Source organism: Papio anubis, chromosome 3, assembly GCF_008728515.1.
Source record: "Papio anubis isolate 15944 chromosome 3, Panubis1.0, whole genome shotgun sequence".
Lineage (NCBI taxonomy): Eukaryota > Metazoa > Chordata > Mammalia > Primates > Cercopithecidae > Papio > Papio anubis.
Window position 1 is genome coordinate 161,511,112 of NC_044978.1, and position 10,794 is coordinate 161,521,905.

General features: G+C 43.3%; 1 protein-coding gene and 1 pseudogene across 3 annotated transcripts in view; both read right to left on the reverse strand.

The window, feature by feature from the left end:
- PI4K2B (phosphatidylinositol 4-kinase type 2 beta) overlaps nucleotides 1–9,114 on the reverse strand; it is a 35,378-nt gene extending 26,264 nt beyond the window's left edge. For 2 of the 3 annotated variants that reach the window (XM_031664688.1, XM_031664687.1), the window contains exons 1-2: nucleotides 8,659–9,114; nucleotides 1,028–1,182 (exon numbers count right to left, since the gene is read on the reverse strand). In XM_031664688.1, coding sequence (XP_031520548.1) covers nucleotides 1,028–1,182; nucleotides 8,659–8,926 — 423 coding nt within the window. In that variant the 5' untranslated portion in view covers nucleotides 8,927–9,114. Of the gene's footprint in view, nucleotides 1–1,027; nucleotides 1,183–8,403; nucleotides 8,509–8,658 lie in introns of those variants that run through there. The other variant, XM_031664689.1, reaches the window with a different exon arrangement.
- On the reverse strand, nucleotides 2,857–2,951 carry LOC116274380 (annotated as a pseudogene).
- Nucleotides 9,115–10,794: the final 1,680 nt, after the last annotated feature.

The following is a 10,794-nucleotide window of genomic DNA, read 5'->3' on the forward strand; positions in this document are numbered from 1 at the left end:
CAAATACATTTTAATCTCAAAAAAGGGTTATGCTTTAAAATCATTTTAAAAATATAACTTCAATCTGCAAAAAAAGTTGGGGGTGAAATTATAAATGTTATTGCCCCAGAGAAAAGAACTGCTCATTATGCATCATTCAGAAAGCTTTTAGAAAAAAAACAATGTATTTTTGAAAAATTCTAGACTAAGTGGAGCAAAGTGCCACATCAACTTCTCTTTTCCGGTCTAGAATCATCCTGTGGTTCATTTCACTTTCACATTCCAATACTTTCAAACTTCAGATTGCTGAGCCTCCTTCCCCTGGTAAAATGCCAGAAAAGGTATTCACTACCTTTGAAAAAAATCAAGTACTTTGGAAATGACATTAAACAAGTTTTGAAGGTTTAAACTTCCACTGTGTTTGGCTGATAAGGTTACAGACTTCCATAAGATAAGGACTTGTGAATATATATACTCAATAAGGCTACAGCGGAATGTGGGTATTCAATAAATGCTTGAAACCAAGTATAAAATAACAAAATAGCAAACTGTGACTTGAAATGATTAGCTCTGTTTGTAAACACCAGAGTGCTTTAGTAAAAGCAAAAAATTGAGGCCAGGCACAGTGGCTCACACTTGTAATCTCAATATTTCGGGAGCCAAAGCTGAGGTTTGCTTAGGCCTAGAAGTGCAAGACCAGCCAGGACAATATAGGGAGACCCCTGTCTCTACAAATAATTACAAAAATTAGCCCAGTGTGGTGGCATACTCCTGTGGTCCCACCTACTCGGGAGGCTGAGATGGGAGGATTGCCTGAGCCCAGGGGGTCAAGGTTACAGTGAGGTTATGATTGCACCACTGCACTCCAGTCTGGGTGAGAGAGGGGGACCCCGCCTCAAAAAACAAACAAAAACTGACCTTTATTTTGGAAAAGAGGTTACAATCAGACTTAATAGGAAAATATCTTTAGAAACTCACAATGATTTCATATTTAAATTAGTATTTACCAAAGTTTCTATTACATATAATAGGTCTGTGAAATTCTCACCCTCTTAGGATCCTTCACAAAGTAACTTCCACTTGAACCTTGAGAGATCCTTTCTGGAAAAATTCCAACTTCTATTGCTTGCTCTGCTCTCAGTATAATATCTGCAAATTCTGGGTCATCCAAGAATGCATTCATCTCTGAAGTACCAGTAGTTACTGCATTAAGAAGAAATACCAGCTATGAGAATGCTCATGATATGGACCTGCAATATGGATTGGCTTGCTGGTATCAGGACATAAGGTACAGAAAAATGTAATCAAGATTTGTATAGACTGCTCCGATCCTCCTTCCTCTCCACTGCCTAACAACACCCACTTCTCTTCAATTTCCAAATAACATGGGGGCTGGGGCAGGCACAGTGGCTCACGCCTGTAATCCTAGCACTTTGGGAGGCTGAGGCGAGTGGATCACTTGAGGTCAGGAGTTCAAGACCAGACTGGCCAAAGTGGCAAAACCCCGTGTCTACTAAAAATACAAAAAATTAGCCAGTGTGGTGGTGGGCACCTGTAATTCCAGCTACTCGGAAGGCTGAGGCAGGAGAATCCCTTGAATCTGGGAGGTGGAGGTTGCAGTGAGCAGAGACTGAGCCACTGCACTCCAGCCTGGGCAACAAGAGTGAGACACTGTCTAAAAAATAAATAAATAAATAAATAAAAATAATAACATGGGAGGAAGTTCACTGTTCGTTAAAATAATACTAATACCTCTTATTTACTTGAACTTCTGTCCTGCAATGATTTATCCTCCATCCTATTTCATCCTCTAGTTCCCCAATCATACCTCAGATCTTGTCAATACCAGTAACTGCAACCTCACCACACTTTCAATGTCAAGCACCTCCTGTCTTCCCAGTTCAGTCCCTCTGGCACTCCAAGTCCAAATATTCTTCTGCCCTACTAGAACCTACAAAGGACTGCTCCCCCACGTCACTGGAATTCTCTCCCTTCAAGTCCTTGCTTCCCGCCTCCTTGGCCAGCTTAAATTATGCTGGGTCTTCACAGAATCACTCTTTCTTCCTCCCCTCATCATGGTCACCTGCAAAACTCCCAGTCCTGGTAAAACCCAACTGTCTACCAACTCCATGCCTGCACCAGGGCAGCGGAATTAAAGAAATGCACACAAGCCAATTCCTCTCCTCAAATTCCCAACACCTCCTCTTCCATCCTGTCTCTCAGGAGAGGATCTAGCTTCCTATTTCATTAATAAGCAGCAATCACAAAATACCACGCCCAGCCCCCAGCACTGCATTTATCTACCCACTACTTAACTTTGGAATGGCTCAGGTTCCATTCACGGTCCTCTTCTCTTCGTTACCAACACTGATGACTCCCAAATTTCTAATTCAAGTCTGGACTTCTGCCCTAAACTCGACTACTGTATTCAACATCTCCACTTGGATGCTTAATAGACATCTCAAACTTTACCACCCAAAACTTCATTCTTCACCTTTGCCATACCTCCCAAAGGCTTCATCCCTACGTTTCCCATATTGCAGTTGCTGGCACCTCCAAATCTTCCAGTTGCTTAGGCCAAAAACCTTATAATCATCCATGATCTCACATTCTTACCCTCTACATCCAATCAGCAAGTTGTATTGACTCTACCTTAAATAAATACCCAAAATCCAACCACCTCTTGCCATCTCCATTCCTTCCACATGATTCAGGTTACCATTGGCTCTCACCTCGATTATTCTAAGAACCTCCTAACTGGTCTCCCTCTCTCACCTATGCCCACTCTATACCTAACAGAGGAGCTAGGAATCCTTTTTCTTTGTAACTTTTAAGTTCAGGGGTACAAGTGCAGGTTACATAAGTAAACTTCTATCTTGAGGGTTTGTTGTACAGATTATTTCATCACCCAGATATTAAACTGGTAAGAAGACATGCTACACTTGATCTTAGCCAAAAGACCGAGAAGCAATCACCCAGGTATTAAGCTTAGTACCCATTAGTTACTGGTCCTGACTCTCTCCCTCCTCCTACCCTCCACCTTCCGAAAGGCCCTGGTATATGTTGTTCCCCTCTATGTGTCCGTGTGTTCTCATCATTTAGCTCCCATTTATTAGTGAGAACATGTGGTGTTTGGTTTTCTGTTCCTGTGTTAGTTCGCTGAGGATAATAGCCTCCTGCTCCATTCATGTCCTTGCAAAGAACATGATCTCGTTGTTTTTTATGGCTCTTAAAACATACATCATGTCACTCTTTTGGACCAACCAGCCCATTTATTTCCCATCTCACAATAACTCCAAGTCATTATGACCCCCAAGACCCTTATCTAATCTCTAACCTCCACTTTACTTTTCTATTTAGCACTTACCATCTAATCTACTACGTATTTATTTTGGGTGCTCCAAGAAACCAGGGAACTCCAAGACAAGAGAAACTTCAAAACAAGGATTTATTTCACCACTGTATCCCCAGAACTTACAGAACTTATTATGTTCCTGGAACATAATAAGCACTTAATAAACACTTGCTGAATGACCTTGCCCTGACCACACCTAAGGGTTATCACTGGTCCTTTAAAATGCAGAGACTAAAAGTGGAGAATAAAAATAAGAGAACTCATTGTATAACCTTTTTTATTTAGCACAGTTGAAGTATGTATGAAGTAAATATGTATGAAGTATGTAAGTAACTTATCGAGTTTCCATCTCAAACAAATAAATCAAAATGAACTCTCTCTTGAGGATTAGAACTATAAACCTAAACCTGCCCATCTTTACCATATCTTACCCACTAACCAGAATATTTTCTAGAACAAAATAGATGTTCACTGGCCGGGTGCAGTGGCTCACGCCTGTAATCCCAGCATGTTGGGAGACTGAGGCAGGAGGGTCATTTGTGTCCAGGAGTTCAAGACCAGCCTGGGCAACATAGTGAGACCCTATCTCTGTAAAAAAATGAAAAATTAGCTGGGTACAGTGGCATTTACCTGTAGTCCCAGCTACTTAGGAGGCTAAGGTGGGAGGATCACTTGTGCCCAGGAGTTCAAAGCAGCAGTGAGCCATGATCATGCCACTGCACTCAGCCTGAGTGTCAGAATAAGGCCCTGTCTCAAAAAAAAAAAAAAGGAAACTTGAGGTGTTCACAAATTTGGTGCACTGAACCCAGCCTCAGGGCTTTTGGCGCTATTCACCCTTCAGGTCTGGAATTGGATGCCACTTTCTCTAAGTCTTCCCTGGCCCCTACATCTAGGGCATGGCTCCATGCCTCAATGCACAGCTTTCCCCATCCAAGCACATATACACAGTCTGTTAGGGCTGTTTGTTTTGACTGTTTCCTCCATTAGGCTATAAAGCTGTGAGACGATAGGGCAGGTTAACAGGCATCCATCTAATACAGGTCACTATTGTTTCCCCAAAGCTTTGATTTCCACTGCACCCAGTAGGCACTCAGAATATTTGATGAATGATGCACGTCTGCAATGGATGGAAAACAATGTATTTTATGCACTGGTTGAGAAATACTCTCCAACACACTGCCACTCACTGTCTTTCAAAAGCTCACTTATGGAAAATGGTCAAAACACATGGAACATCTACTCTGCTAAAACCTTCCTCTAAATTAAACCAGATTATCAGTATATTGAACCTAGATGAGGCAATATAAATAGCACCAATAGTTAAAAACTATTTCTGCTGAAATGGGCTTCAGGGAAGTTTTAAGAACTACCTCTATGAAATTAATCACTTTTATCACAGATATTGTTTAGCATACAGCATTCACCAAGAGACTGTGACAGGCTATCCTTTGTCCATTCTGTTTTGGTTCAAATAACCAGTTTATTTTAACTTTATAGACCTCGTGATTGTGTTTCTCTCAAGTTAGCTGATCAGTAATCTTAAAAATCAAATTTATGGGTTGCCTGCATTAAGCATCTGAGGTGCATCTTGTGTACTCTTATTCCAGGCTCCATCTTCTTCTCATCTTTCTTCCTTTTAAATGATTTTCTTATTCTATTCACGTATTTATAAGCCACCATGAATCATTAAATGACTTACAAATTCATTTTCTTTTACTTTGGCAGCTCCTTGTGAATTCCAACACTGTTTTCTAACTGTTAGGCTCTCTAACAGAAGCTAAGTGCATCTGATTTGTATTAACTGGGACCTTGGAGAAGTCACTTCACTTCTTTGTGCTTTTTGTTTTGTTTTGTTTTTGTTTTTGAGACAGGGTCTTGTTCTGTAACCCAGGCTGGAGTACAGTGGTGGAATTATAGCCCACTGTACTCAGTGTAACCTGAAACTCATGGGCTCAAGCAATCCTCCTGCCTCGGTCTCCTGAGTAGCTTGGACTACAGGTGTGCATCAAAGAGGCCTCCCAAAGTGTTGGGATTACAGGCATAAGCTACCATGTCCAGCCTCTCTCTGTACTTTCTTAAAATGAGAACAAGGCCAGGCATGGTGGCTCACACCTATAATCTCAGTGCTCTGTGAGGCCAAGGCAGGTGGATCACCTGAGGTCAGGAGTTCAAGACCAGCCTGACCAACATGGTGAAACCCCGTTTCTACTAAAAATACAAAATTAGCCAGGCATGGTGGCACGTGCCTATAATCCCAGCTACTTGGGAGGGTGAGGCAGGAGAATCACTTGAACCCGGGAAATGGAGGTTGCAGTGAGCCAAGATCATGCCATTACACTCCAGCCTGGGCGACAAGAGTGAAGCTCTGTCCCCCCACTGCCACCCACTGCCCCCCCCCAAAAAAAACAGTACTCACATCACAGGGTTGGTTATGAATTAATATATATGAAGCATATAGAAGTATCCCTAGCACATATTAACTGCTATGTAGGCATTAGCTATCATTACTACCCAATTCACTGATTAAAATAACTAGAACAAGGAACGCACTAATCCTTCCACTTTGACACTGATCCAACAACACTATGGTTTATGCTGTTTGTAGATTTTGTTAAATGCCTTGTTAAAGATAACAGACATATGACATTCTTCCACTGGTTAAAGTACATAAACCTCTTGCTTATATGAACAAGAGTTAAGCATCATAAATGATGTTCATATTAATCTAAAGGCAAGAATTTCTTGGAACTAGTGAGGTAGTTTCATGGAAATCAGATGGTAAAGGACAAATGAAGTTAATGGAGTCACTTAAAAAATAACTAAACTTAAAAATCGAGTTAAATTACTCAATCATGAACATTTTAGTCTTTAAAATTTTTTTAAAGTTTTCACAGAAACTATTTTAAAGTCCCACTAAAGGTAAAAACCTCCAAAATAACCAGAGACACAATTATTTTATAACACTTGTGGACCCACGGCAAAATGGAAAAAGGGCAGAACATGAAAAAAGAACTAGGCTTTTTTCTGTTTTATCACTTCCTGGGTGATTTATCACTTCCTGGGTATCTGACTTCAGGCAAACCATTTACCCCTGAAGTCCTACGAGCTACCAGTCATTACCAGTTTATTAATTCTGAATCCTCATAACGAGAATAAGGGTGAATAACAACTAACTTGCTGTGCTGTTGTGAGAATAATTTTTTTTTTTTTTTTTTTTTGAGACAAAGTCTCACTGTGTCGCCTAGGCTATAGTGCAGTGGAGCCATCTCTGCTCACTGCAACCTCCACCTCTCAGATTCAGCAGCGATTCAACTGCCTCAGCCTCCCGAGTAGCTGGAATTACAAGCGCCCGCCACTATGCCTGGCTAATTTTTGTATTTTTAGTAGAGGTGGGGTTTCACCATGTTGGCCAGGCTGGTCTCAAACTCCTGACCTCAAATGATCCACCCACCTAGGCCTTCCAAAGTGCTGGGATTACAGGCACGAGCCATGGCACCTGGCAGAGAATAAAAATTTTTTATTTACTTATTTACTTATTTATTTATTTATGTTTTGAGACAGAGTCTTGCTCTGTCTCAAGACAGAGCCAGGCTGGAGTGCAGTGGAGAATAAAATACTTTTTAAAAAAGATCTTAGCAAATTGTAAGCTGTGATATAGGTAAGATACTACCTTTAAAAAAGGTAGGAATTCTAAGAATCCATTTGCATTCTAACACTATATCCTCACTTTGACTTTTTGTTGTTGTTGATTTATTTTTAATAGAGATGGGGATCTCGCTATGCTGCCCAGGTGGGTCTTGAACTTCCAGCCTCAAGCTATTCTCCTGCCTAGATCTCCCAAAATGCTGGGATGGGATTACAGGACTGCCATCTCGTTGGCCTCTTGCTTTGATTTTTTTCTAGCCTTAATACTGTTTGTTTATAAAATACCTCACTTTCACAGAATAAGTGCATTTTGAAGGCTTTAGGCTCTTTTAAAAATCCAGGTACACAAGGTAGCTTACACAAGGTAAGGGGCGGAAAAAGGCAAGCTAGCTATTTTACAGATTAAATTCTAAGTAATATATGCCCAAATTGCCAATGTAGCTAGGCGAATGCAGGCCCGTTTGTGATCTGGTTCGAGCTTCATGTTATTTGGTTAAACGACAATGCATCCATCAGCAAACATTATAACGGGAGCAGACTTTGGTTAAAGCTTAAACCATCAGACAAACGGCTCCCCTTGGGCTTCTCTGATTTATTTACTCTAGAATATGCCTGAATGTAACTTCCAGCTAGAACTTGAATGACCGATTCTATCCAAAATTCTTTAAACTGTAGAGGACACATTAGTGTACCACTAACAGTACATTTAAAATCTAACAACTCCAAAAAAACTAAGCAGTGTTAAAGAAACTTCCATTTTCTGTGGCTTTTAAGCTGTCATGTGTGAAGCAATAAACCAACGGGGTGCACAACATCTCATTTAATCCATCCTCACAACCAACCAGCAGGGAGGTGTTACTATCGCCTTTTTACAAACAAATCTGTCTCACCTCTAGCTGAGAGTCTTACAAGTCTGCTATTTCCATCACATTAGTCTAACTCCACTCAACACGCCAGAAAAATCTCACTTTATTAACAAATATCCAGGCCTGCACAGCATACCTAAATTTAACTAACGTTCAACATCGTTTCAATTGCCCTGTTTCACCTGAGGGTATCAGTCCACTTAATAGCGAAAAGAGGTTTTTCGTTTCGTTTTCTTACGTATGAGAAGTAAATCAAGAAAGAGAAACTAAACTGTAAGAGGGCAGGAACAGACTTTCAACTGCTTTTTGCCCCCTGTGGCTAACGTCACAATAACAACATTTAATGGAAAAAGGTTTTGAAACGTGCCCCAGTGGCAACTGGATATTCTGGTTGTCCATCTCTCTCCTGTCATCCACTTCGCAAATTCACCACTCCGGGAACTTTCCTGAGAGTTCAAGGTTCTTAATTCAAAGTCAAGTCCAAACTTGAGCAAGGACTGACGTCATTTTACAGCGTTAACCTCTCCCCAGTGTCTGATTCTAGAAGTTTACACTCACTTTGCGGGGAGGTCTAAAGAATCGGTTTAATGACAGCCACTGGCCTTAGGAGAGCAAGTTCCCGGAGACAGAGCGAGCAGGCGAAGCGCACGCGGTGCGTCTGCGGCTGGCCCCGGTCCGAACTTGGGAGCCGCTGCCCAGCGATCGGGTAAAGCCCGTCCACCTCGGCTAGCGCGCGCGGGAGACAGGACAGAGCCAGGCGACAAGGGCAGCCGCCTGGAGGGACGCGGGGAGTGGGGCAGGGCCGGGTCGCACCTGAAACCGCGGGGCGGCTCCGGTCCAGGTCGGCGGGCGAACTCCGGGAGAACCCCACGTTCCCGGGCGGGAGCGGCAGCTCCTCGTCGCCGGCCGCGCCCTCCTCCCCGGCGGCGTCCAGCAGCCTCACGGCGCTGCCTGGGGCGCCTCTCCGCGGGTGGGCCCAGGCGATCCGCGATAGCAGCGGCTCCCGCTCCCCATCCTCCTCCTCCTCCGGGCTCCCGCTGTCCGCGGACGCCAGCCGGTCGGGCTCGGAGGGATCCTCCATGGACTCCCTCTGCTCCCTCCGCGCTGAGACCAGATCAGAGCAGCCAGGTGCCCAAGACTGGGCTCTGCATGGCGGGGAACGGGAGCAACCGGGTAGAACGGACGCCACCTCACCAGCGCACGGGCCCGCTTGGCGCCCGCCCAGCGGTTGCCCCGCCCCGCCCCGCCGCCGGCCGCGCCCCGCTTCGCGCCTCCGCCGGGCGCCTCCCCCGGGCACCTCCCCCGCGCCTGCGCAGAAGGGCCATGGCGCGCGCGGCGGCGGCGGCGGCGGCGGCGGCCGTGGGAGTGAACAGAGGGCGGGGCTTTTGAGTGAACGGAGGGCGGGGCCGCCACCTGCCTCCGTGAGTGCGGAGAGAAGCTGGGCACAGCTCGCTTTACTCCCAGTGGAGGGCGGGAAGCTGAGTAGTTTCCAAAGAGGTTCCCTCTTGCAACCAAAATCGGCCCCTCCGCGACAGAATTCTCTCTTAGAGTTTACCATAATCTATAACAATAGATTTAATTGTACGACATTTCTTTCCTCCACTGGACGTCCAGGAGGGTTTGTATGTTCTTTTTTTTTTTCTTACTAATCTAGGTAGAAATTTATCAATTTTTAAATCTTTTCAGAATATCATGTTTTGGTTCCATTGATTTTCTGTTTTCTAGTCCATTGCCTTATTTTGCTCTTTATTCCTCACTTGAAGTTTGATTTCCTCCTCTTTTTCTAGTTACTTAGAGTAGAAGATTATTGATTCTAAATCTATCTGCTTTTCCAATGCAAGGATTTAAGGCTATAAATTGCCCTCTAAGCACTGCTTTAGCTGCATTCTCCGTTTTTTGTTGTTGTTGTTGTTGTTGAGACGGTCTCGCTGTGTTATCCAGGCTGGAGTGCAGTGACACAATCATAGCTCACTGCAGCCTCAACCTCCTGAACTCAAAGGATCCTCCCACCTTTAAACTGTAGAAGACACAGTAGCTGGAACTGCAGGTGTGCATGATCACACCCTGTTAATTTTTAAATTTAAATTTTTTGTAGAGATGGGGTCTCACTGTTGCCCAGGTTGGTCTTGAGCTCCTGGTCTCAAGTAGTTGTCCTGCATCCCAAAATTCTGGGATTACAAGCATAAGCCACCTTGCCTGGCCTGCTACTGTGCTTTCATTTTCCTTCAGCAGAAAATAGTTTTTAACTTCCTTTATGATTTCCTCTTTGACCCTGTAAAGGAAAATAAAAACCTCAGAACCATTCCCCACCCCCAACTTGTTATGTCAGAGGGAGATTTAAGCCTGGAGACTGAAGTCACCCAGCACTACAATCCTTTTCCCAAATGGATAGCAGTTACTTCCCATCATTGTATTAAAACTTTATACGTTAGCCAGACCCTCCTCAAAATGCAAAACAAGCCTTATGTATCTCAGTCTCAGGATGACTGTCCTCAACAAATTAATAATAGTGAATTCTTTACCGGCCATTAAACCTTTCAAGATGTATATCCTTCCATAAAACAAGGACATGTCAATTGTATAACTTTAAGTCTGCAACCTAAATCAAACGGGTACAATTAAAGTCTGTTAAATTTCACATGGATGATTTCAATTACAAGTTTATCTTCCCAGATGCAGAACAAGGATAAGATCAATCATTCCTTCACCTGAGATATCTGCATAATTAACTTCCTTTACTCCATTTTCTTTGAATGTTCACCTTAAGCATAGCATAGAGTTACTGGGCACTACTTAAAGTCTAGCAAAAATGTAACCATTTGCCTCACCACCTACAACCCTCTTCCTTGATGCCTTCTCCACTTTAAAGAAAGAATAGCTGGAATTACAGGTGCCTGCCACCATACCTGGCTAATTTTTGTATTTTTTAGTAGAGATAGGGTTTCACCA